Source organism: Oncorhynchus nerka, linkage group LG16 (assembly GCF_034236695.1).
Source record: "Oncorhynchus nerka isolate Pitt River linkage group LG16, Oner_Uvic_2.0, whole genome shotgun sequence".
In the NCBI taxonomy this organism is placed as follows: domain Eukaryota; kingdom Metazoa; phylum Chordata; class Actinopteri; order Salmoniformes; family Salmonidae; genus Oncorhynchus; species Oncorhynchus nerka.
This window is the reverse complement of record NC_088411.1, coordinates 29,832,552-29,860,308: the sequence shown is the minus strand read 5'-3', so window position 1 is coordinate 29,860,308 and position 27,757 is coordinate 29,832,552. Positions and strand designations below refer to the sequence as shown.

Here is a 27,757-nt window from a genome sequence, read left to right as displayed (position 1 = left end):
GGTGTGAGGGGGCGCCCATTTTTCTCTCTTTTCTTTACCCCCTCTGTTATTCTTTTATGACCGCTGCTGTATAGATAAAGGAGATTTACAATGGGGGAAGTACAAGGAGAATAGAACGGAGAGTTACTTCTATGGGATCACAGATGACTAATTGGCCTCGTGTTGCAGTCCTCTATATTAACTGATTTATCAACCACAGACCTGGGTTCAAATACTATAAAGAAATACTTTATCTGTGCTTGATTGAGTTTGCTTGGCTTAATGGAATTAATAGGAGAGTCGAAAAAGTGCAAACCCGGCTAGAGCGAAAGGATTTTAAATATTTTGAGTAGTATTTGAAGCCAGGTATGTTTAACATTCATTCCAGAAGAAGAATATCCCAACCCTGTAATTAAACTTCTTGCTCCATCTGTATTAAACCATTTAGTAATTCATCAGGTTTTTATTGGTGTTTTTGCAGCTGTAGTAGGAGTTTCATTATGTTCCGTTGACGTGAATAACATACAGTATATTAACAGTTGTTTATTGATTGATGTGTGTTACATTCAGGATCCATCTTGTCCATAATAACGAATCAACTGAATTGAAATGGAATTGAATCCATCCCCCAACACTTCATCCTCCCAAAATACTTACACCAACCCTCTCCCCGTCTCCACCCAGGTACCATCTCCATCAACACCCAGCGCCAGGCCTACACGGCCCCAGGAGAGAGTGAGATCCTGGACCTGGATGATAACCTGTACCTGGGAGGACTACCAGAGAATAAACTAGGCCTGGTCTTCCCCACAGAAGTACGTTATGATAGGATTGGATTTCAGTATTGTAAAGGGGGGTACATACCCGTTTAGGTTGAGTTTCTGAAAGATCAAACAATACATTTCTGTTACATTATCACACAAAAGTCTGTGCACTTTCATGTCTGCTATTTCTGTCATTTTATTAACCAATGTTTAATCCACTTCTTCAGGTGTGGACGGCTCTCCTGAACTATGGCTACGTGGGCTGTATCCGGGACCTGTTCATCGATGGCCAGAGTAAAGATGTCCGCCGCATGGCCGAGGTTCAGAAGGCTACCGGAGTCAAACCATCCTGCTCTAAAGAGCCGCCCAAGCAGTGCCTGTCAAACCCCTGTCAGAATAACGGTGTCTGCCGGGAGGGATGGAACCGTTACGTCTGTGACTGCTCAGGGACGGGATACCTGGGACGCTCCTGTGAGAGGGGTAAGACATCAGGTTTTAAACAGTTTTGCTCTGTATTTCATCTGTTTCTGGTTTTGTTGCATGGCTATTGGTAAAGAGTTTTGTGACTCCTGTGATAGACGTTAGACACATTCCGTGTTTTTATTGATTGGTTGATTGGTTAGTTGCTGGAGGTTGGGATTGAGATCAAGATCAAGATTGTTTACACAGTTCTGACAATGCTTGTGTAAAAATAAAATATTGTTTGTGGAAGGTTCTCTGTATTCTAGTGCTGACTAGTTTGTTGAAAGATCTCTGTATTCTAGTGCTGACTAGTTTGTTGAAAGATCTCTGTATTCTAGTGCTGACTAGTTTGTTGAAAGATCTCTGTATTCTAGTGCTGACTAGTTTGTTGAAAGATCTCTGTATTCTAGTGCTGACTAGTTTGTTGAAAGATCGCTGTATTCTAGTGCTGACTAGTTTGTTGAAAGATCGCTGTATTCTAGTGCTGACTAGTTTGTTGAAAGATCTCTGTATTCTGGTGCTGACTAGTTTGTTGAAAGGTCTCTGTAGCGTAGTGCTGACTAGTTTGTTGAAAGATCTCTGTAGCGTAGCGCTGACTAGTTTGTTGAAAGGTCTCTGTAGCATAGCGCTGACTAGTTTGTTGAAAGGTCTCTGTAGCATAGTGCTGACTAGTTTGTTGAAAGGTCTCTGTAGCGTAGCGCTGACTAGTTTGTTGAAAGGTCTCTGTAGCATAGCGCTGACTAGTTTGTTGAAAGGTCTCTGTAGCGTAGCGCTGACTAGTTTGTTGAAAGGTCTCTGTAGCATAGCGCAGACTAGTTTGTTGAAAGGTCTCTGTAGCGTAGCGCTGACTAGTTTGTTGAAAGGTCTCTGTAGCATAGCGCTGACTAGTTTGTTGAAAGGTCTCTGTAGCGTAGCGCTGACTAGTTTGTTGAAAGGTCTCTGTAGCGTAGCGCTGACTAGTTTGTTGAAAGGTCTCTGTAGCATAGCGCTGACTAGTTTGTTGAAAGGACTCTGTAGCGTAGTGCTGACTAGTTTGTTGAAAGGTCTCTGTGACTAGTTTGTTGAAAGGTCTCTGTAGCGTAGCGCTGACTAGTTTGTTGAAAGGTCTCTGTAGCGTAGCGCTGACTAGTTTGTTGAAAGATCTCTGTAGCGTAGCGCTGACTAGTTTGTTGAAAGGTCTCTGTAGCGTAGCGCTGACTAGTTTGTTGAAAGGTCTCTGTAGCGTAGCGCTGACTAGTTTGTTGAAAGATCTCTGTAGCGTAGCGCTGACTAGTTTGTTGAAAGGTCTCTGTAGCAGAGCGCTGACTAGTTTGTTGAAAGGTCTCTGTAGCGTAGCGCTGACTAGTTTGTTGAAAGGTCTCTGTAGCGTAGCGCTGACTAGTTTGTTGAAAGGTCTCTGTAGCATAGCGCTGACTAGTTTGTTGAAAGGTCTCTGTAGCGTAGCGCTGACTAGTTTGTTGAAAGGTCTCTGTAGCGTAGCGCTGACTAGTTTGTTGAAAGATCTCTGTAGCGTAGTGCTGACTAGTTTGTTGAAAGGTCTCTGTAGCGTAGTGCTGACTAGTTTGTTGAAAGGTCTCTGTAGCGTAGCGCTGACTAATTTGTTGAAAGGTCTCTGTAGCGTAGCGCTGACTAATTTGTTGAAAGGTCTCTGTAGCGTAGCGCTGACTAATTTGTTGAAAGGTCTCTGTAGCGTAGTGCTGACTAGTTTGTTGAAAGGTCTCTGTAGCGTAGCGCTGACTAATTTGTTGAAAGGTCTCTGTAGCATAGCGCTGACTAGTTTGTTGAAAGGTCTCTGTAGCGTAGCGCTGACTAATTTGTTGAAAGGTCTCTGTAGCATAGCGCTGACTAGTTTGTTGAAAGGTCTCTGTAGCGTAGCGCTGACTAATTTGTTGAAAGGTCTCTGTAGCATAGCGCTGACTAGTTTGTTGAAAGGTCTCTGTAGCATAGCGCTGACTAGTTTGTTGAAAGGTCTCTGTAGCGTAGCGCTGACTAATTTGTTGAAAGATCTCTGTGACTAGTTTGTTGAAAGGTCTCTGTAGCGTAGCGCTGACTAGTTTGTTGAAAGGTCTCTGTAGCGTAGTGCTGACTAGTTTGTTGAAAGGTCTCTGTATCGTAGCGCTGACTAGTTGGCTGGTCGTGTTTATTTCTATATTCTGCTGGACTCCAAGTTGTTTGGTGGGTGTGTGTACACTTCCCTCAGGACGTCAGTTTACAATTCAGGTTATGAACGTAGATCCCTTCTCTCACTAGCCTTACTTTACCCCGCTGTGCACTGTCCTGTGGAGGAAAAAAGAAGCAGGTGTGGGATTTAGAGGTGGTGGAGAAAGGAGAATTGTGGGGAGGAGGGCATCAGAATGAAATGTGAATATAATTGACATCAAAGGCTGCATTAAAAGAGAAGGGCTTTAAGCCGTTCATTACACACGCTGCAGATTTGGGATGCTTTGTCAAAGGAGAGAGAGGAGACACCACCTCCCTGCTTGTGTGTGTGTGTGTGTGCCTGTGTGTGTATAGTGGACACTCTGGGCTGCATGGTACTGAAGGAGGATCCGGTCACTTGGACTATTTAATAGCAGGGCATAAGTTACCAACTTCAAGAAAGCAAACAACAGAATGTGAATCCTAAATATATATGTTGGGGATGGGGATGAAGAGTGAGAGAGATAGAAAAGCTGACTGATGCCCGTCACATGAAAAGGTTTTCACTAACAGTCAGGAATCATTTCTTCAAAAATATGATTAAGATAAGATTTATTTTCAATAAATAGATGAATACAAAACACAGCAGCGTTAAAAGACTAAGACCAAGAATAAAATAAACATCTTCACTGGTCTGTCCGTGCTTATCTCTATCTGCCTCTGGTACTCGCCCACCAACATTAAACATATGTAGCTCACTAGGTCGATTAGTTTGGAGGAGCCTACAATTAGCAATTAGCCAACCTGTGCTGATATTCAAATGTTGCTCACACACATTCAATGAAAGGCAATTAACTGGTTAAAATGAAATGGTGGTAGAAAACAGGGCATTTAGCACAATCAGGCTTAAGAGAGGATATGTTCACATCATCACAGAAAGAAAGAAAGAAAGAAAGAAAGAAAGAAAGAAAGAAAGAAATAAAGAAAGAAAGAAAGAAAGAAAAAGAGGTGGAGGAAAGAGAGAGAACAAGAGCCAGAGAGTGAGAGACATAGTGTGATAGACAGAGAGAGAGAGAGAGAGAGAGAGAGAGAGAGAGAGACGAGAGCCAGAGAGTGAGAGACATAGTGTGATAGACAGAGAGAGAGAGAGAGAGAGAGAGAGAGAGAGAGAGAGAGAGAGAGAGAGAACGAGAGCCACAGTGATAGATAGAGAGAGAGAGAGAACGAGAGCCAGAGAGTGAGAGACATAGTGTGATAGACACAGAGAGAGAGAGAGAGAGAGAGAGAGAGAGAGAACGAGAGCCAGAGAGTGATAGATAGAGAGAGAGAGAGAGAGAGAGAGAGAGAGAGAGAGAGAGAACGAGAGCCAGAGAGTGAGAGACATAGTGTGATAGACAGAGAGAGAGAGAGAGAGAGAGAGAGAACGAGAGCCAGAGAGTGATAGATAGAGAGAGAGAGAGAAAGAGAGAGAGAGAGAGAGAGAGAGAGAGAGAACGAGAGCCAGAGAGTGAGAGACATAGTGTGATAGACAGAGAGAGAGAGAGAGAGAGAGAAGAGCCAGAGTGAGAGACATAGTGTGATAGAGAGAGAGAGAGAGAGAGAGAGAGAGAGAGAGAGAGAGAGAGAGAGAACGAGAGCCAGAGAGTGAGAAACATAGTGTGATAGACAGAGAGAGAGAGAGAGAGAGAGAGAACGAGAGCCAGAGAGTGATAGATAGAGAGAGAGAGAGAGAGAGAGAGACTTTTGACTTTTGACTTTTGGTCTTTCTTTATTGAAACATTCTCAATTCATTTAAAACTCACCCCCCACTCCTAAAATAAAAAATAAAAATAAAATATATCCTGTACAAATCACCATACACAAAAACCTCTCCTACAACCGTATATCCAAAACATCTTCCCCAGCAATACAGACAGCCCCCCAACACACCATATCTCCTCAAACATCTCCACACATTTGATCATTTTATAGAACTCAAACTCAACCCTAAGGCGCGCAGAGACCATCCCATTAAACAGTAGTAAAGGGTCTGTTATCCCCCACCTTTGACCCTGTTCCTCCTTGTTAGCCAAATAGCTAACTTTGCCTGAGCAAACAGAAAATTCAACAAAACACATTTTTCTTTCTCCTTACTCGAATACCTGTATCCCATTATAAACATCCCAACAGCAAAACCACCCCCAACCTGTCACACAGACATTCCAACAGAGACATTAATGGCATTAACCTGGTGCACACAGAAAACACATGAATTACAGTTTCTTTCATTTGACAGAAAGGACACCCCTGCCCAATTCCCGGATCAACCCGTGCCAACCAGCTGTTAGTGGCCAGGGCTCCATGAAGAACCCTCCACTGGAGGTCCCCTGACCTCTTTGGTACTGGGGGTTTGTAGAGCGCCCTCCATCTAAAACCCACCATACTCTCCGCCCCACATACCCCCTGCCACTGATGTGCCTTCACTCCTGTTAGGCTTCTAATGCTCCTAACCTTAACACAGAGGTTGTAGAGGGCTTTACCTCCCACCCCTCAAACTCCCCAGGCTCGGAGTGTTAAAATCTAACAAGTCCTCCAGACCCCCTTGCCAGTCTCCAGTCTCTGCCGTCACCTGCAGTGGCGGGAACATTGGTGGCCCCTCTCCCTTTGGCCTCTCAAACACCCCCTTACCGGCTCAGACAGTGCCTCCTGGACCTCCTCCAGGAATCTCTCCAGCAGCCTAAGAGACGTTATTCCTGTTTGTTGCGCCAAGACCTCCGGGGTTTTCCACCCCTCCTCTCCCAGCAGTCTCAGGTCACCCAGCCTTTGTAAACCCCCTGCCATCAGTTGCCTCTGCAGGTTGGCCGACTGAACCGATCTCAAAGGGATGGCTGGGTTGTGGAAGATAGGCTCCTCCCACACCCACTGCCCAGGCTCCACACCCTTCTCGTGTGGGTCTTAGCAGCTGCCAGGCCCTCAGCACCGCAGAGTAAAACTCTGAGAGACCTGCTGTACTCAGCCTCTCCAGCTTCATGAGGAACAGCTGCCGGTCCAACCCTAATCCGCCAGCTCTCCTCAGCAGCGCATGCTGGTTCCCTCCAGCCAACATCAGTGTGGTACAGCAGTCTCTGCACCGCCTTTAGTCGGAAAGCAGCCATCCTGCTCTCCAGTTCCACCAGGCCCTGTCCTCCTTCGTGGACGGTCATGTACAAAACTGCTGCCTTCAGCCAGTGATGTCCCGACCAAAAGAAGTCCACCAGCTTGCGTTGCAGGTCTGCAAGCAGACCGGCGGGGGTTGAGGACAGCCAGTTTATGCCACAAGGAAGATGCCACCAGGTTGTTGATTATCAGCACCCTCCCTCTATATGACACTTGGGACAGGAGCCACCTCCACCTGGCCAGTCTTGACACCACTGCCTGTGACAGCCCCTCCCAGTTCTTGCTGACCCACCTCTCCGAGCCCAGGTACACCCCCAACACTTTAAGCCCTTCACAACCCCACTGCAAACCCCTGGAAGCAGAGGAGGAGCCCTATCCCCCATGCCCCACATAACAGAGCTTTGCTCTTTCCCCAGTTTACCTTAGCTGATGAAGCTCCCTCGTACACCTTCAGACTGGTCTCTAGTTCCTGCATATCTTGCCCATCCCTGACCATCACAGAAACATCATCTGCATATGCTGAGACTGCTATTCCTGTCACCACATCCATGCCTGTCCAGCACACTCCCCGCAGTCTCCTGCGTAGCAGTCCTAAAAAGGCTCAATGGCTAGTGTGTACAGCTGCCCAGATAGAGGGCATCCTTGTCTAATCCCCCGTCTCACCCAGACTGGCCTACTGAGCCCCCTCCCACCTTAACCATACATGACGCCCCAGCATACAACAGCTTCACACAGGTCACAAAACTCTTCCCAAACCCAAACACAGACATCACATTAAACAGATACTCATGATCCACTCTATCAAAAGCCTTCTCTTGATCTAAAGAGACCAGTCCAAAGTTCACATTAGAACCTCTCGACAAGTCCAACATGTCCCTAATCAAGAACAAGTTGTCCGTGATTGAGCGTCCCGGTACACAATATGTCTGGTCCTTGTGTATTATAGAGTCCAGATGGGACTTCAGTCTGTTAGAGAGGACCTTGGCAAAAATCTTGTAGTCCGCACAGAGTAATGCCACAGGCCTCCAGTTCTTAAGTTCACACAAGTCCCCTTTTTGGGCAGGAGAGTCAGAGCCGCCCGACGGCAGCTCATCGGCAACTCTCCTACCCCGACGCATTCACGCAACACGCAAAAGAAATCCTGTCCAATTGTTCCCCAGAATTTTTTGTAAAATTCCACTGGAAGTCCATCGACCCCGGGTGCACGACCGGGGACATCTGGGTTACTGCCTCTGCCAGTTCATGTGACAACAGAGGAATGTCCATTTCATCCCTCTGTGCCCGAGAGAGCTTAGGGAGTCCTTCGAACAAGACCTGAGCACACATAGGATCACACATTTCTGCCCTATACAATTCAGTATAAAACTCCACAGTCCGCTCCCGCATCTCCCCCACCACAGAGGTCACCCTCCCATCAGACAGCCGTAGACAATGCATACCCTTGGCTTCACTGCTCTGTCTTTCCAAACCAAAGAAGAAGGAGCTGGGAGCATCCATCTCCTTGAGCATGGAGAACCTAGCTCTTACAAGTGCTCCCTTTGCTTTAACCTGGAAAAACTGCCCAGGTCCCTACGTAATTCGGCTAAGTTAGCCTGGAGGCCTACATTGCCTTGCCCCACCATCTCTACCTCCATCTCACTAATACACCGCTCTAGTTCCCCAATACTCTCCTAGCCTCTGAGGATGAGAGAGCTGTGTACTGTTGACAGAAAAGCCGAATTTGCACTTTCCCCACATCCCACCATTGACTCAGAGACTCATACTCCTCTCTTCGCTGCCCCCATCTTTCCCAAAAGTCTGGAAACCTGAGCAAAAGGTGGCATCTTGTAAGAGCTTTACATTGAACTTCCAATAAGATGCCTGCCGGGCCCTGGTGAAATAGACAGCCGAGCCATGGTTATGTGGTGATCCGAAACCCCACTGGGAGAATGGTAGCACCCAGCAGCCTATTGCTCTGATTCCTGGACATGTAAAAACGATCAAGTCGAGCTGCACTCACCCTAGCCCCAAAACCTTCACCCACGTATACTGTCTTGTGTTTGGATGTTTAGTTCTCCAAACATCCACTAGGTCAAACTGATTAAAGATGTCCCTTAACACTCCCACTGACACTGAATGAGGCTCTTCCCCATTTCTGTCTTTTGTAAAATCCATTGTACAGTTCCAGTCACCTCCGATCACCAGCGTCTCCTCAGGCGCTACTTGTGAGAGTTCCTGTCTAAGACTCCCAAATAGAACCCCTCTTTCTCTCCCTGTGTTAGGCGCATACACATTTATAAAGACAAAAACCATGTTGTTAATTTCTGCTTTAACAACAAGCAACCTACCCCTACACACCTCCTTTGAGGAGCAAATTTTTACAGCCAGACCCGGTGCAAAAGGACTGCCACCCCTGCACTAAGATTTGTCCCATGGCTCAACACACTTGCCCCTTTCCACCAGAGCCCCCAATCAACTTCATTCACCACATCACTATGAGTCTCCTGCAGAAACAACACCTGTACTTTTTTTTGTTTTACATATTCACCCAACACACTCCTCTTTCCCGCATCTCTGGCGCCATTTATATTGAGCAAGCCTACCCGAAGAGTCTCCATAAGAAGTGGGAGAAAAGCCAGCAGAGAAATAGACCAATAGCAAAGCTCAAAAAGCCCCAGTGTCAGTAAGAAATTAAACATTTAAACAGTGTCTGAAGGTAAACCTTTACGCACTATTGTGACCCACTTCCTCAACCTAAACCGTTTCCTGGGTGAGAGGGCACCATGCCCTCATTTCTCATAGCATGTTGTACTGATCTTACAAACTTTCTAGGATCAGGAAAAAAGTCTCAAGATTAACTTTTTTCCCTTAGTCTCATTCAGGAACCTTGTCAGTTCTCTCAACGTGTACTTAGACCCCTCTGGTTGACTGGCTGTCAGCTCCGGGCCAATTGAAGAGGAGTCTGAAAAAAATAACTCCTCATCCTCTTCCTCAGACTCACTTTCCTCCTCTTCTCTATCTCCCACCCTGACCACCTGCCCTTTCTCTCTGGTTAGGGCCTCACCCACAGCAACAGGCAACATTTCCATGGTACCTTTATCCACATCCTTTTTCCTTTTCCTCTTGACACCCTCCTCCTCCCCCTAATCTCTTACACTTCCCCACTATACTCTCCTCATCCACTAGAATAACCTGACTAGACGCAGTATCATCTGCACCACCCTCTATAGCATGACTAGGGCCAGCCTCAGCTACACCACCCTCCATAGCATGACTAGGGCCAGCCTCAGCTACACCACCCTCCATAGCATGACTAGGCCCAGCATCATCTGCACCACCCTCCATAGCATGTCTAGGCCCAGCCTCAGCTACCCCACCATCTCTAGTCTGACTAGACCCAGCCTCTGCTTCTCCACCATCTCTAGCCTGACTAGCCCCTGCCTCATCTACACCACCATCTCTAGCCTGACTAGACCCAGCCTCATCTACACCACCATCTCTAGACTGACTAGGCCCAGCCTCTGCTGTCTGCATCTCCTTACCCCCTGCATTTTGACCTCGATTTCCCCACTTGCACCCTCACTCCGTCTATGGCCTTTATGTGGGCACGCAAAGCTCTTGTGCCCCAAATCCCCACATTCAAAACACCGTAGACTATCTGTGCTGGCAAAACCTGCATAGAGCCCCTCCCCATGCCTCACTTTGAAATGCACATTTAGCTGTTGTTCATTATTGTTCAGAAACATAAACACTTGCCTCCTGAACGAAACAACGTGCTTAACGGCATCTGCCTGAAAACCTGCTGACAGTACACGGAAACCGCTAGCAAACTTACCAAAACGACTCAGCTCTTTCCTAATTTGATCGTCCGTAATAAACGGAGGCAAATTTGCCACTACAACTCTTGTTGAAGGGGTAGAGAGAGGTGAAATTGACACCAACACATCTCTTACAAATATTCCGCTAGCAATTAGCCTACCGACCAAATTTGCCCTTTTCATGAACACAACCACAGCTTTGTTCATTCTAGAAGCAGAATGTATAAACTCAGCTCCTACCTGTTCACCGACCGCGAGCAGAACCTCCTCCACCTTAACTCCGTTCTCAGGAACACACCTGAATCCATGCTGTATCGACAGCGTCTCGTCCGCGCTAGGCTGAGAAGCCATTGCGCACACTACACCTTCCACCCCCCCGGAAAGTTACTCTGTCCTCTTCCACCCTAACTTTGAAAAAAAAACTTTGCATACCGCTAAAAAACAAATATTGCATTAACCCTCCACCATAGAAAATAACATGTAAAGAAAAGAATCAAGAAAGTTAGTTAGGATAGAGCTTTCCACACCAAACACTCAAACTCCAAAAACACCCAGCATGCACCGAGAGAGAGAGAGAGAGAGAGAGAGAGAGAGAGAACGAGAGCCAGAGAGTGAGATACATAGTGTGATAGACAGAGAGAGAGAGAGAGAGAGAGAGAGAACGAGAGCCAGAGAGTGATAGATAGATAGAGAGAGAGAGAGAGAGAGAGAGAGAGAGAGAACGAGAGCCAGAGAGTGAGAGACATAGTGTGATAGACAGAGAGAGAGAGAGAGAGAGAGAGAGAGAGAGAGAGAGAGAACGAGAGCCAGAGAGTGATAGATAGAGAGAGAGAGAAAGAGAGAGAGAGAGAGAGAGAGAGAACGAGAGCCAGAGAGTGAGAGACATAGTGTGATAGACAGAGAGAGAGAGAGAGAGAGAACGAGAGCCAGAGAGTGAGAGACATAGTGTGATAGAGAGAGAGAGAGAGAGAGAGAGAGAGAGAGAGAACGAGAGCCAGAGAGTGAGAAACATAGTGTGATAGACAGAGAGAGAGAGAATGAGGGAATGAGGGGCATAGCTACAGTGATGGCAAAGGAGGTTGGTGGCGCCTTAATTGGGGAGGACGGGCTCATAGTAATGGCTGGAACAGAATCAGTGGAATGCTATGAGACTCACCAAACACGTGGTATCCATGTGGTTAATACTATTCCATTTATTCCATTCCAGACATTATTATGAGCCGTCCTCCCCTAGCAGCCTCCTGTGAGTGAAAGTATAGGCCTCCTAAACTGCACTGTAAAATGGCTGTCTTCCCCTGCTAACAATTTGGCTCATTAAACCACTCACTCATGACCGGACTCCAGGTGGAATATCATCTCTCTCCCTCCTCTTCCTCCCACCTATCTGAGGTGTAGAGAGGAGGGGGACTATTAGTAGGTAGAGGGAGAGAGAGAAAATGAGAGTTTGAGAGTCTCCAAGGATGCCCCTTTGCTGTGAATAAGACATATAGTACCAGTCAAAAGTTTGGACACACCTACTCATTCAAAGGTTTTTCTTTATTTTACTATTTTCTGCATTGTTGAATAATAGTGAAGACATCAAAGTTATGAAATAACACATATGGAATCATGTACTATAGTAACCAAAAAAGTGTTAAACAAATCAAAATATAATTTATATTTGAGACTCTTCAAAGTAGCCACCCTTTGCCTTGATGACAGCTTTGCACACTCTTGGCATTCTCTCAACCAGCTTCATGAGGTAGTCACCTGGAATGCATTTCAATTAACACGTGTGATTGTTCAAATTTAATTTGTGGAATGTATTTCCCTCTTAATACTTTTGAGCCAATCAGTTGTGTTGTGAGGTAGGGGTGGTATACAGAAGATAGCTCTATTTGGTCCATATTATGTCAAGAACAGCTCAAATAAGCAAAGAGAAATGACAGTCCATCATTACTTTAAGCCATGAAGATCAGTCAATCCGGAAAATGTCAAAAACTTTGAAAGTTTTTCAAGCACTATGATGAAACTGGCTCTCATGAGGACCACCACAGGAATGGAAGACCCGGAGTTACCTCTGCTGCAGAACACAAGTTCATTAGAGTTACCAGCCTCAGAAATTGCTGCCCAAATAAATGCTTCACAAAGTTCAATAACAGACATATCTCAACATCAACTGTTCAGAGTAGACTGCATGAATCAGGCGTTCATTGTCGAATTGCTGCAAAGACACCAATAATAAGAAGAGACTTGCTTGGGCCAAGAAACCTGAGCAATGGACATTAGACCTGTGGAAATCTGTCCTTTTAAATTTTTATTTCTGGTTCCAACTGCCGTGTCGTTGTGAGACGCAGTGTAGGTGAACGGATGATCTCTGCATGTGTGGTTCCCACTGTGAAGCATGGAGGAGGAGGTGTGTTGGTGTGGGGGTGCTTTTCTGGTGACACTGTCAGTGACACCTAACCAGCATGGCTACCACAGCATTATGCAGTGATATGCCATCTCATCTGGTTTGCGCTTAGTGGGACTATCATTTGTTTTCAACAGGACAATGACACAACACACCTCCAGGCTGTGCAAGGGCAATTTGACCAAGAAGGAGAGAGATGGAGTGCTGCATCAGATGACCTGGCCTCCACAATCACCCGACCTCAACCCAATTGAGATGGTTAGGGATGAGTTGGACCACAGAGTGAAGGAAAAGCAGCCAACAAGTGCTCTTCATATATAGGAACTCCTTCAAGACTGTTGGAAAAGCATTTCAGGTGAAGCTGGTTGAGAAAATGCCAAGACTGTGCAAAGCTGTCATCAAGGCAAAGAGTGTCTACTTTGAGGAATCTAAAATATAAGTCGATTTGGTTACTACATGATTCCATGTGTGTTATTTCATCGTTTTGACATCTTCATAAATATTCTACAATGTAGAAAATAGTAAAAAATTAAGAAAAACCCTTGAATGAGTAGGTGTATCCAAACATTTGACTGGTACTGTATATGTAATTAGCATAAAGATTTGTAGTGCACTGTGTGTTGGTGTTCTGTGTCATATAAATGAAGATAACCATATTTCATATTGGCAATTAATTTCCAATCACTTGGCATTTCAACCGAGTTTGACATTGATCAAGGAAAAATCATAACCTTGCTTCTTCATTGGAACCCAATATGTATTTAGTCTACAAAATATTGTATGCATTTGTGAAGTGCGTGCGTTTGTAAGCATGCGTGACTGAACGCGTGTGTATGTTTCATTCTGTCACCATGTAATTAGATACTGCTGTCTCTTGTCCCACTCGGCTGCGACTGGCTTGGATACCTTATCGACAAATGCTGCTGTTTATGACACACACACAGATACAAACACACACACACACACACACACACACACACACATACACATACACATACCGTTTCTGTTTATTATAATTGTGTTGCCTTGCTATCTGCCTCCCGAAACACAGCCCATATAATGCTTTCCCTCCATCTTCTGTGATGCATCATGAATCATTTTAATTCTCCAGTTGTCTACAACATGAAAAAAAAAACATCCAATCTCCTTCACTACTTAAAGTCTGGGATTTGGAATGCTGTTCAATTGACATTTTCTCTTTGGGAGCCAGTTTGTTGGAGTCAGTCACACTTTTCCTGTTGTATTTGTAGATGTAAGAAGAAGTGAGATATTTGTAGATTTTGTATATATTTGTGGAAGTAAGTTTCTGTGTTATGAGCTACTGTACTGGACAGGTCCCATTTGTCATTTGTATTTGTAGATGAATTGGGTAGTATGGATTCAGGTTGCTGTGATGTAACCTATTAGTGCCTACTGTACTGCGCGCTAAAGTGGTCAAGCGTAAGCAGCAGAGTTCAGCATGGTCGGTTGCTCACTGTGACTGTCCTGGTTTTGGCCAGTCAGCATTCTGACTGCTCAGAGGCTGTGTGTGTAAGTGTGTGTGCGTGTGCATGTGTGTGTGTGTGTGTGTGTGTGTGTGGTGTGTGTCCGTAGGTGCATGCATCTGTCTGTGTTTCCTGTTTCGGCCCAGCGTTGACCTCCTGACCCCTCTGATTGGCTGTAGGCTGATTAGCTACAAGCTGTGACAATCAACATCCTCCTCAGATCACTGGAGCCAATTTGACCGTCTGTTTACAGAGACACTTTACATCAGTAGGAATAAATGGACTTCACACAGTTCGCAATGAGCCAGGCGGCCCAAACTGCTGCATATACCCTGACTGCTTGCACAGAACGCAAGAGAAATTACACACTTACCGATTGTTATGAAAACTTGAAATCGGCCCTTATTAATCGGCCATTCCGATTAATTGGTCGACCTCTAGTCACTTAGTTTAGTTTGTGATTTTACTCTGTCCATTTGTTGCCTTCACCTCAAACACATGCAGGTGTTTAATCTGAAACACAGCAACATTTTTGTTATGTAACGACAAATAACAGATGTTCAACTTCACTTCTTTTCACTCAATTCTGCAATTGCTCATCCCTACTGCATAAATAGCTGAACAGTTTAGGATTATTTCACAAGAAAACCCACCAAATGGGCAATAAACGCAGATGGAATCGTAAAAAAAATAGCACCATCATGAATGTGTATGTATTGTAAATGTATTCTGTAAGGCCCTACACAGCCTGTACATGTTTCAGCATAGTTCACCACTATTACGACATTGTTTTACTAAATAGTTACCAAATAGCACGGGTCTATATATCTATGTTGGAACAGGCATAGCTGTAACACGGTATGCACACACTGTTCTCTGTGGGCTTCAGAGGCAGAGGACATTCAATCTCTCTCTCTCAGTTTCAGTGAATAGGGTAGTGTGAATGACAGTAGGAGTATTAGGAAATATTAAAAATATTAAGAAATACATCATTCAGGAGCTTTTTTGGCGACAGTGGTGGTTATAGGAGAACAAAAAGAGAGAGTGAGAGAGAGAGAGAACGGAGATAGTGAGTGAGGGGGAGGGAGGGAGTGAGAGAAGAGAGAGGGGGAGGAGACAGCATAGAGGAGAGAGCTGTGAACGTACCCAGTCTGATGATTTCCTCTCCTTGCCTCTCACTCTACGGGTCTAATGTTTCCCATCCCTGCTAATGAGCTGACAGAGAAGGAGGGCACACAGTAGGACGTGAGGGAGGGAGAGAGAGAGAGAGCGAAAGAGAGGTAGAGAGAGGGTAGTCAATGGTAGTACTGGGAATGAGGAATGGAGGGAGGCAGGGAGAGAGAAGGAGATGAGCCCAGGACAGCAACACAATTAGACCTAACCAAATCATGAGAAAACATAAATATAATTTCTTGACACATTGGAAAAATTCACAAAAAAAACACTGAGCAAACTAGAATGCTATTTGGGCCTAAACAGAGAGTACACAGTGGCAGAATATCTGACCACTGTGACTGACCCAAACTTAAGGAAAGATGTGACTATGTACAGACTCAGTGAGCATAGTCTTGCTATTGAGAAAGGCCGCCGTAGGCAGACATGGCTCTCAAGATAAGACAGGCTATGTGCACATTGTCCACAAAATGAGGTGGAAACTGAGCTGCACTTCCTAACCTCCTGCCAAATGTATGACCATATTAGAGACACATATTTCCCTCAGATTACACAGATCCACAAATAATTAAAAAACAAACCCAATTTGGATAAACTCCCATATCTACTGGGTGAAATCCCACAGTGTGCCATCACAGCAGCAAGATGTGTGACCTGTTGCCACAAGAAAAGGGCAACCAGTGAAGAACAAACACCATTGTAAATACAACCCCATATTTATGTTTATTAATTTTCTCTTTTTTAATCATTTGCACATCGTTACAACACTGTATATATACATAATATGACATTTGAAATGTCTTTATTCTTTTTTAACATCTGTGAGTGTAATTTTACTGTTCATTTGTATTGTTTATTTCACTTTTGTTTGTTATCTACCTCACTTTGCTTTGGCAATGTTAACACGTTTCCCATGCCAATAAAGCCCTTAAATTGAATTGAATTGAGGGAGAGAGAATATGGGCATAAGGGGTGCAAGTTATTTCCACGTTATGAAGATAAAGAGGTGAGCCAACTTGGATTCATATGTATTCATATGTACTCTTTTGTATTGACTTAATGGAAAACCTGTACACTGTGAAGGGGTCACTGTGAATTTAACAGTAGCTTACAGGCAGCTCGGTGTCAAGTACAGTTCTGTTTTTCATATTACAGTACAGCTACTGTAATATAAATACGCTATCACAGCAAATACCGTTTAATGACACAAAGTACAATACTGTACATTGGACTATATTATACTGTAAAAAAGTAAATGATACTGTAATCTAAATTAATGAATGAATGAAATTCATTGAGGGTTGGGCTTGTATTTCACAGTATTTTACAGTAATTACAAGCAATTTGTGCAAGCAGGTTTACTGCTAGGTTTACATATTAGAGCATATGAATGAATATTTGGTGTTAGATATCACTTGCATTTCTAGAGGCTTTAACAAATGCTTCCAATCTGGCAGTGACTACAGGGCAAAACCAACCGAAAGGACATAGCACAATGCGCAACCATTTAAGGTGCAATACTTGCAGCCCCTCCAATCTGACCCCAAAACAGTTTAAGTTGAATGGGCTCTATAAGCATCTAACAGTTAAATTAGTACAGAATTCTGACTCACAGGTGCAACAAATATAGCCGTCTACAAGGCATGCCTCAAAATATGCTATAACGACAATACCATGCACCCACTAGTGGTCAAAAGGTGTTTAGCACTCTAAATATATGGTACTTTACTGTATTCTGTGGGGTGGAATTACAGTACCATTCGAAATACAGTAATGTTCTCACAATGCACCATCATTTACGTTTTTTTTTTTTTACTGTTGATAATACCTGAAGTGTTCATATAAATGACAGTTTTCTATTACAGTGTATGTTGAACCCTGATTACACTTCAGTCTGGTCACAGATAGAACAAGGAGCCAGATGTTTCACCGGATGTATAAATCTGAAGCATCCGGTTGGCATTTCCACTAACTCCTAAATATGGTGAGGAGAGAAAGCCCAGTGGCTGACAGTGGGAGAAGATGGAGCGAGATGGAACTGGGCCGACATTCTGCTGATTTTCTCATTGAAGAAAAGCCCATCTCAATACAGTTTTCTGCCCCCAAACTTAATCTGTTACAAATTTTGTTGACCCTTTGCCAAAGTTTCTAAATATTGTGTTGTTTAGAAGGAGTGTAAGGGTGAATTTAGAGAAGTTGTTCCCTAGCGTAAATATGCAAATACATGCTAGGACGCGCAAATAGAATCTCGCTAGCTCACTGCTTGGCTCTGTCCACCTGCTTGCTTGTTCTGCCCACTATGCTTATTTTGCTTCCATTGAAAATGACACAGATGATCTATCTTGGTGTTTCACCTCAGCTTTTTCTCTCTTCATATGGCCCTTCCTACTCTTTCTGTTGCCCTCTCTTCACACCTTTTCTCCATCTCTCCCTCCCGCTCTCCCCCTCATCATCTTTGGTATTATGCCATGTGTGTGACTGGCGTCGGCGGTTAGAGCTGTCTAGCTAGAGAGTAGGAGCCGTGGTGCAGACAGACAGAACGGAGGAGCCACCCTGGCACACTGCCAGCTGTTTTGATGTCTCCAGATTGTAGACTAGAGCCTGTGTTTGTGTGTGTGTGACACAGGAGGCTGCTGAGGGGAGGACAGCTGATAATAATGGCTGGGATGGAGTAAATCAAACACATTGAATTTTGAAAGGATCTGTTGTACACCCGACCGCTGCTGATGTGCAGGAGATAAGGAGTAACAATGAAATTAAAAGGTATTTCTGCACCTTCAGGATCAGTGCACAATTTTCTATTTAATTAGGCTGATCTCTCGTTCGCCAGACCTTCATCAGAGTATACAAATACACAATGGCAACGTGTGTGAATGGAATCAGGCATGAGGAGCAACACCTGTGTACAACACAAATGCCAGGAAGCACATCAGCAATCAATTATCTCAGAGAAAGTGTGCCTTGATCAAGGCAGTTAAGGTTCTAAATTTCAGTATATTTTTTACATAATTTTTTACCTAATTGCTTACGTAATTGTACATAAAAATAATAATAATGAAATAAATAAAAATAAATATATATACACTACCGTTCAGAAGTTTGGGGTCACTTAGAAATGTCCTTGTTTTTAAAAAACAACAAAACATTTTTGTCTATTAAAATAACCTTAAAATGATCAGAAATACAGTGTAGACATTGTTAATGTTGTAAATGACTATTGTAGCTGGAAACGGCAGATTTTTTTTATGGCATATCTACATACAGTAGACGTATAGAGACCCAATGGCATGTTGTGTTAGCTACTCCAAGTTGATCATTTTAAATGGATAATTGATTATGAGAAAACCCTTTTGCAATTGTGTTAGCACAGCTGAAAATTGTTGTGCTGATTCAAGAAGCAATAAAACTGTCCTTCTTTAGATTAGTTGAGTATCTGGAGCATCAGCATTTTTAGGTTCGATTACAGGCTCAAAATGGCCAGAAACAAAGAACTTTCTTCTGAAACTCGTCAGTCTATTTTTGTTCTGAGAAATGAAGGGTATTCCATGTGAGAAATTGCCAAGAAACTAAAGATCTCGTACAACGCTGTGTAGTACTCCCTTCACAGACAAGCACAAACTGGCTCTAACCAGAATAGAACGAGGAGTGGGATGCCCAAATGAGCAATAGGAGCAAGAGGACATTTACATTAGAGTGTCTAGTTTGAGAAACAGACGCCTCACAAGTCCTCAACTGGCAGCAAAACACCAGTCTCAACGTCAACAGTGAAGAGGCGACTCCGGGATGCTGGCCTTCTAGGCAGAGTTGCAAAGAAAAAGCCATATCTCAGACTGGCCAATAAAAAGAAAAGATTAAGATGGGCAAAATAACACAGACACTGGAACTCTGCCTTGAAGGCCAGCATCCCGGAGTCGCCTCTTCACTGTTGACGTTGAGACTGGTAGAATAACTGTTTCTGACTCATATCGATGCCACATAGGATTCTTCAAAGGGATTCTTTACTTTCTAAAGGCAGCTAAAGAAATGTTTGAGTTTGATACAATTCCATCAATTGCGTTCCAGCCATTACTATGAGCCCGTCCCACCACCCTCATATGATGTGTGGTTGTGCGTACGTGGGCATATGTGTCTGTATTTGTGTATGTGTGTGTGTGTGTGTGTGTGTGTGTGTGTGTGTGTGTGTGTGTGTGTGTGTTTGTATGTGTGTGCAGCTAGCAGGCAGAAAGAGCTGTCAGAAGAATTAGCCTTCAAATCTCCATTTAGGACATTTAGGATGTGTTCAGTAGGACATTTAGGATGTGTTCAGGAGGACATTTAGGATGTGTTCAGGAGGACATGTAGGATGTGTTCAGTAGGACATTTAGGATGTGTTCAGGAGGACATTTGGGATGTGTTCAGGAGGACATTTAGGATGTGTTCAGTAGGACATTTAGGATGTGTTCAGGAGTACATTTAGGATGTGTTCAGGAGGACATTTAGGATGTGTTCAGGAGGACATGTAGGATGTGTTCAGGAGGACATGTAGCATGTGTTCAGTAGGACATTTAAGAAACTTTCAGGAGGACATTTAGGATGAGTTCAGGAGGACATTTGGGATGCGTTCAGGCCGGGAAAGATTAAATTGATGTCTGATTAATTTAAACCTTTTCCTAAAATGTGTGTGTGTGTGTGTGGTTGATTGGACAGTGTAGTGTAGTATCCTCTACAGTGAGAGGACATGACAGTGCCATATCCTGACAGTGGTCTTCTACAGGCAGCAGGGCTCAGATAAAGCTGTTTTACAGACTCTGCTCCAGGCAGGGGGAGGGCCACGTTAGATTTTGGCCCAGGATAATAGCCACATCTCTGGCCTTGGAACTGGCAATATTCTCCATGTCTCTCCATGTTTCCATCAATCTGTTGATAATGATAGATTTAAAAAATCCAATGAACCAGCATATCTCTATCTCTTCCCCCACTCTCTCTCCTCTCTCTCCTCTCTCTCTCTCTCTCTCTCTCTCTCTCTCTCCTCTCCTCTCCCTCTCTCTCTCTCTCTCTCTCGCTCTCTCCCCCTCTCTCTCTCTCTCTCTCTCTCTCTCTCCCCTCTCTCTCTCGCTCTCTCTCTCCTCCTCTCTCTGTCAATCTTTCCACCAAGTTGGCATGTTGTTTCTATCTTCTCTACATTTACCAGCCAGTCTGTCTACTTCCTCCTTCCTCAGTAGTGTACACTAAGATATTCAGACTGAGTGGTCTTGAGAAACACTTGAGAATGGAGACATGAGATATTCAGAGACAGGGGTCTGGAGAAACACTGGAGGATGGAGTCATGAGATATTCAGAGACAGGGGTCTGGAGAAACACTGGAGAATGGAGACATGAGATATTCAGAGACAGGGGTCTGGAGAAACACTGGAGGATGGAGTCATGAGATATTCGGAGACAGGGGTCTGGAGAAACACTGGAGGATGGAGACATGAGATATTCAGAGACAGGGGTCTGGAGAAACACTGGAGGATGGAGACATGAGATATTCAGAGACAGGGGTCTGGAGAAACACTGGAGGATGGAGTCATGAGATATTCAGAGACAGGGGTCTGGAGAAACACTGGAGGATGGAGTCATGAGATATTCAGAGACAGGGGTCTGGAGAAACACTGGAGGATGGAGTCATGAGATATTCAGAGACAGGGGTCTGGAGAAACACTGGAGGATGGAGTCATGAGATATTCAGAGACAGGGGTCTGGAGAAACACTGGAGGATGGAGTCATGAGATATTCAGAGACAGGGGTCTGGAGAAACACTGGGATGGATGAGATATTCAGAGACAGGGGTCTGGAGAAACAGAGGATGAGATATTCAGAGACAGGGGTCTGGAGAAACACTGGAGGATGGAGTCATGAGATATTCAGAGACAGGGGTCTGGAGAAACACTGAGGATGGAGTCATGAGATATTCAGAGACAGGGGTCTGGAGAAACACTGGAGGATGGAGTCATGAGATATTCAGAGACAGGGGTCTGGAGAAACACTGGAGGATGGAGTCATGAGATATTCAGAGACAGGGGTCTGGAGAAACACTGGAGGATGGAGTCATGAGATATTCAGAGACAGGGGTCTGGAGAAACACTGGAGGATGGAGTCATGAGATATTCAGAGACAGGGGTCTGGAGAAACACTGGAGGATGGAGTCATGAGATATTCAGAGACAGGGGTCTGGATTGGAGGATGGAGTCAGAGACAGGGGGGTCTGGAGAAACACTGGAGGATGGAGTCATGAGATATTCAGAGACAGGGGTCTGGAGAAACACTGGAGGATGGAGTCATGAGATATTCAGAGACAGGGGTCTGGAGAAACACTGGAGGATGGAGTCATGAGATATTCAGAGACAGGGGTCTGGAGAAACACTGGAGGATGGAGTCATGAGATATTCAGAGACAGGGGTCTGGAGAAACACTGGAGGATGGAGACATGAAATATTCAGAGACAGGGGTCTGGAGAAACACTGGAGGATGGAGATATGAGATATTCAGAGACAGGGGTCTGGAGAAACACTGGAGGATGGAGACATGAGATATTCAGAGACAGGGGTCTGGAGAAACACTGGAGGATGGAGACATGAGATATTCAGAGACAGGGGTCTGGAGAAACACTGGAGAATGGAGACCAGTGGCATTTATTCATGGATGCCAAGGGAAGCCAGTCTTCCTAAAACAATTGACCCTCCACCCCCCAAAAATAAAAAATAATAATACAAATAAAAACATGTATTAATTTTTTGTCTCTGTGTTTCATAATTTTCCTTCAATTTGAGACTGAATGTATCTCACAGGAGAAGGCATCTGAGCGAGCCAAACAGCCCCCCTCTATGTCTCTACATGTTGGCCATCCATCTGATGCTGTCTGGTCCAAATGAGTATGACATTGTTGCCGCCTGTAGCATTGAAAGCAAGGGAAGCCAGCTAGCATCTGACCTCCCTTGACAAAAAATGTATAAAATAATTGCCAATCAGCGTTGAGCTAAACTGAGCGAGCTCAACTGTGAATGGTCCTGGCGCACCAAAAGAAAGTGTAAAGGGAAGCCAGCTTGGATTTGGCGTCTTTCCTATCAGATCCCATTGAGAGCATATGTCATTGACAGAAAATGTTGAATTGTTGCATCTCCTTGTGTTGTTGTCCTCCGGTGGCCAGCTAGCTAAAATGGTCCCTTTCCTAAATTAGCTACGGATAGAGATATGGATTTGGATTTGAGCTTTTACTTAATTCTCCATACTGGACAATGATTATAATGATAATTCTGATCCAACCATTCATTCATACACTGTTGAGCCCCTGGCCTGAGAGGATGGAAGTTCAATATTTAGATTTAGAAGGCTAATGTTAACTAGCTAACGTTGCCCATGAATGGAAGTTAGGCTAGTGAGCAAGCATTTTAGCCAGGCAACCTAGGACATGAAGGAGAGGCGGATGGAATTGGCATTTCTCTGCAAGTAGGGTGATTCAACATGTTTTTCTACTTGCACGAACGCGCACAGACGCACACACTCAGACGTGCACAGAAATGGACAGTCAAATCATATTTAGTTTAAGTTGATTGGACTAAATTGTTTTTGTTATCTTTTATTTGTCACTGTATTAGACTAAGCAGAGGTGATTTGATGATGTTGAAGTTGAAAAGGTGCTGGAATAGTGGAGGCAGCTTCTGCTTTCTTTGCGACTTGTGGTAACTCTCTGTGGTTCTAAATCAATAGTTGTTTAGTGGTCCGAAAATGTCAGAAACATTAACTTGCTCGACCATGCTGTATGTCATGTAACTGTCTGTTACTGTACATTCAAATGTATTTTGGACTTCACTGGACCGGTTTTGTGATAAAAAGGTGTGGTTGAATTTATTCTGCCACTGTGTCTCCTTATTGTCTCGGCCTTCAGGCCTATATATCACGGGGGGGGGGGCTTGGCTTCCCCAGTGATTTTACCCATGCACCGCTACTGCTGGAGACATAAGATATTCAGAGTCAGGGGTCTGGAGAAAGACTGGAGACATAGGCAGGCTGAATAATGAATGATGCCTGTGGTCCAATTCTTGCTGTTTGTTATGAATGTTGAACATACATTTCTTTTCTCTAAAGCCCCTTGGCGTCTGTAATTGGGCGATAGTTGAATTGGATTGGGTAGATCAGGCCTGGCGGTGCTATAGGGGTGGCTGTGACATGCGGGTGACAACTCGCCCTCTTGCAAACCTCCACTCAAGGGAGGAAGGGAGAGAGACGGGGGGGTTGAGAAAATGAGAGAGAGGGAAGAGAGAGAGGAGAGGGTGGAGAGGGACCTCAACCATCTCCCCCTTGTTAAGATTACTGCCTAATTTGTTTATTTAAAGCAGTCTGTCCCCTAGCTAGATGTTGTTGCCTCCTCCTTGTTTTCGTCTGTAAATCAAGAGAGCGTGAGGTGTCATACACACACACACACTTGCAAAACAGCGAGAATAGATGCTAACCATATTGTCCTCCACACCTCTTCCTCTCCTCCCTTTAACAGGTTCTGCTTGTCTTAAAGCAGGCAGTGAGTTGGTTGCTACTTGCTCCGTTTCAGCTTCAATCCCCCTGCTTTATTTTGATATTACACATGGTTGTGTGCCATTAAAGATGAAGTGAGTGCTGCTCCAACAATGGTTGTTTGACAGGTGCCCACTTTGCATTTGATAATGATGCTCTCACATGTCAGATTTCATATTTCCACATCGTTCTCAGAATTTCTTATTTACGCTGCTAACTGCCTGACAGCCTGTTATACGCATCTCAACAGAGACGACAGCGTCCTAGGATGTGTCCCAAATGACACCCTATTTAGTGCACTACTTTTGACCAGCACCTATCAACAATAGTGCACTGTATAAGGAATAAGGTGCCATTTGGGACAAATCCCTGGATGAGATCCAATGTTTATGAATTTTTTCAGATTGTGATTTCACACAGATTGTGATTGCTTGTTTTTATCTAGCTAGGGCTGACAAAGGCCCAGTATTAGAGTACAGAACACCATTGTGTAACTCTACAATTCTCTGTAATTGTGAAAGAACTCATAGGCATTCTCGACACATCATTTGTGTAAACATCACATTCATCATTTGGATTGTTGTCTATGGCTTGCCGTAGACATAGAGGAAAAGGAGAATACCTGTGGTCATTATGGTCACATGTACAGTAGGATATATTCATTCAGGTCTAGTTCAATAGAATGTACCACAGATGTATGAATATAAATACTATGACATGGGAATTCCACAGGTCATATGGACAGCTAATCCAATAGGACATATGAGGGGGAAAAGTGTGAGTGAGGAAGGAAAACGGATGTTGACTTAAACATGGTTAGAGCCTGTACCTGGTACCATGTACCATGTAGAGAGGAGACATCTGATAGACAGGAGATGTGAGCAGACAGAGATGAGTGACTGCAGAAACTTCTGCTCTCTCTCTCTCTTGCTCTCTCTCTCTCGCTCTCTCTCTCTCCTCTCTATCCCTTCTTTCTCTCCCGCTCTCTCTCTCTCTCTCTCTCCTCTCTATCCCTTCTTTCTCTCTCTCGCGCTCTCTCCTCTCTATCCCTTCTTTCTCTCCCGCTCTCTCTCCCTTATTGTTCTCTCTCCCCTCTTGCTCTCTCTCTCTCTCTCTCTCTCTCTCTCTCTCTCATTATCTCTCTCTCTCTCCTCTCTATCCCTTCTTTCTCTCCCTCTCTCTCTCCCTTATCGTTCTCTCTCCCCTCTTGCTCTCTCTATCTCTCTCTATCTCGCTCATTCTCTCTCTCTTTCTTCTCTTTCTATCTCTCTCTCTTTCTCTCTCTATTCTCTCTCCCTTCTTGCTCCCTTCTCTCTCTCTCCCTTCTTTCTGTCTCTCTCTCTCTCTCCCTTCTCTTTCTCTCGTCCCTCTTTCTCTCTCTTTCTCTCTCTCGCTCTCTCTGTACCTTCCTGGAGTGACTCAAAGTGAATGTGAGATAGTTACCATGGTGAAGAGGATGGACTATCTTTTTGGCTGAGGTGAGAGATAGCGTCTAACTTCAAGAAAGGGGAATCGGGACAATTTAGGAAAGTGCTGCGAAAAGGAGAGAATATCAGATTTGCGATTAAAGTATAATAAACAATCCCATTGGAAAGTAGACCTGCATGTAGACCTGCATGTTATGTCCCTTGCAGACTTCGACACACTGCCTAATTTCACTTACTGGCCCATCCAAACAGCGTTCATGTTGTAACGGGTCATTTCTAGCAGTAATAATACCCAATCTTTATCCCATTCATACCCTCTATGTCAGAGGTTGTCACTAATATTTCTGAGGTCACACAGTCAAATTGATTCATACATGATATCAAATGGATTCACACATGATATTTAAGATAGCCTACTATTAATATGGACCATCAAGCTATGTCATTCTCTATTTTAGGACTTGGGGGTATCAGAAACAAATGTGTCAAAAATAATTAGATGAATCTGGCATTGTTTCCATGATCTCAAATCAGGTAGGCTAATACCAAATTTCAGTTTGAATTAAGTATATTCTTTCGAGTAATTTAAATGCATCAGAAAGGGATTGGAAAGTTCAGAAAAACATCAGGGATGATGATAATCATTGAGCAATCTCTGTGTATGATCTTTTGTGAGAATCAATTCATTTCCCAGAGTGATTCTCATCACTGTCCATTCTAACTAGTCCTGCTCAGCTTGGGTGTGTTGTAGATGGAAACACGTACGTGTTCCTGAGAGTCTTATCTTTCAGGGATGGGTTATAGTCGCTAATAGCTCCAACCGCTCAGAGGGTATGGGGCATTATGTTTTTACAATCAAATCAAATCAAAATGTATTTGTCACATGCACCGAAAGCTACCGTGAAGTGCTTACTTACTTACACATAGCTAATAAACAGCAAGTGGCAGCAGTGTAAAAACAAAGGGGGGTGGGTGTCAATGTAAATAGTTTGGGTGGCCATTTGATTAATTGTTCAACAGTTTTGGGGGTAGAAGCTGTAAAGGAGCCTTTTGGTCCTAGACTTGGCGCTCCGGTACCGCTTGCCGTGCGGTAGCAGAGAGAACAGTCTATGACGGGTAACTGGAGTCTTTGATCATTTTTGGGGGCTTTTTGGTCCGGGTTATCAAACGTTACCCACGGAACCGCGATTCGACAAATTAAGCACCACGCACACATAGACACACACACACTTTGCTTTAGCAGCCGGGCGGGAGACAGACAGTTTAGCGGCGAGCCCTCATTTGTCACACTGTCCCTGTCACCTGAAGCGTACCCCAGGATGGGAGGTGGCGAGGGGGAGGAGAGGAGGGGGAAATTGGATTTGGGTGAGGGATTGTGTCAGAGCGGCGGAGTCATCCCATGGGGGATGGATGTGACATGAGGTGTGTTTGACGACGAACCTGAGGTGAGGTGGTGTGTGTGTGTGTGTGTGTGTGTGTGTGTGTGTGTGTGTGTGTGTGTGTGTGTGTGTGTGTGTGTGTGTGTGTGTAACATTGGCATCCTACTATCTCCTCTCATCCCTTACCTCTCCCTCTCTGTCTGTCTGAGGCACTAATCATTTTGTTATTGGGTTCTGGTTTGTTTGGTTACTGGGAATGCTGTTACACCTTCTTCCCTCAGTGTTAAACAATCTTCCCAGCATCGTTGTACACTAAAAAAGGAGAGTTCCTCAAGGGTTTCGTTGTGAAGGTTGATGGTACTATGTGGAACCAAACAAACCCATAAAAGGTTCTTTGCAATTCAACGGCTCATTCAAATATGTTGGGATGTGGTTTCTGTACAGTTGTTTTTGTGCAACCATGACTGATAGTGTCGTTCCAGTTGATCTAATCTGTTGTGTGAGGCTAGTACATGTTATATTTGACTATAGCCATTGATGGTATCTTGTGAAAGACTTAAGTATGGCCTTGGGAATGGTTGACTAAGCCAGAAGTTGTCAGTTCTCTCATGATGGAGCCCCAGTCGTTCCAGAGCTAGCACACTTGATTCAGAATAAGTACCTGTACAAAACAGTCAATCTGATAATACTTGTGGAGTATAAAAATACTTGCTTGATATTTGTTTTCCAGTTTCTTGTAATACTTTGCAAATGTGAAAACTTAAATAGTCTATTCACTCCTGTTCCATTTAAGTAGACAGAGCAACTTACAGTAGTGAGTGCATACATTTATATACTTTTTCCCTGTGGGAATCAAACCCACAACTCTAGCATTGCAAGCACAATGCTCTACCAACTGAGCCACATCATCACAACACATCATCACAAACCACTTGATGTGTCAATGTTCTCAATTACTGTATTGTGCATTGTTTTTCTTCATGGTGATGGAAAGTCTACAGGTACAAACCTAGATGACCAGCCTAGGTACAATACAGTAATGTGCATTGTTTTTCTTCATGGTGATGGAAAGTCTACAGGTACAAACCTAGATGACC

General features: G+C 44.2%; 1 protein-coding gene across 21 annotated transcripts in view; it reads left to right on the top strand.

Annotated features, from left to right (window-relative positions):
* The window catches only part of LOC115144382 (neurexin-1a), a 644,902-nt gene that overhangs the window by 251,186 nt on the left and 365,959 nt on the right, over positions 1 to 27,757 (top strand). For all 21 annotated transcript variants that reach the window (XM_065002580.1, XM_065002579.1, XM_065002574.1 and 18 more), the window contains 2 exons: positions 664 to 794; positions 971 to 1,223. In XM_065002580.1, the coding sequence (XP_064858652.1) occupies positions 664 to 794; positions 971 to 1,223 (384 nt within the window). The remainder of the gene's footprint in view (positions 1 to 663; positions 795 to 970; positions 1,224 to 27,757) is intronic.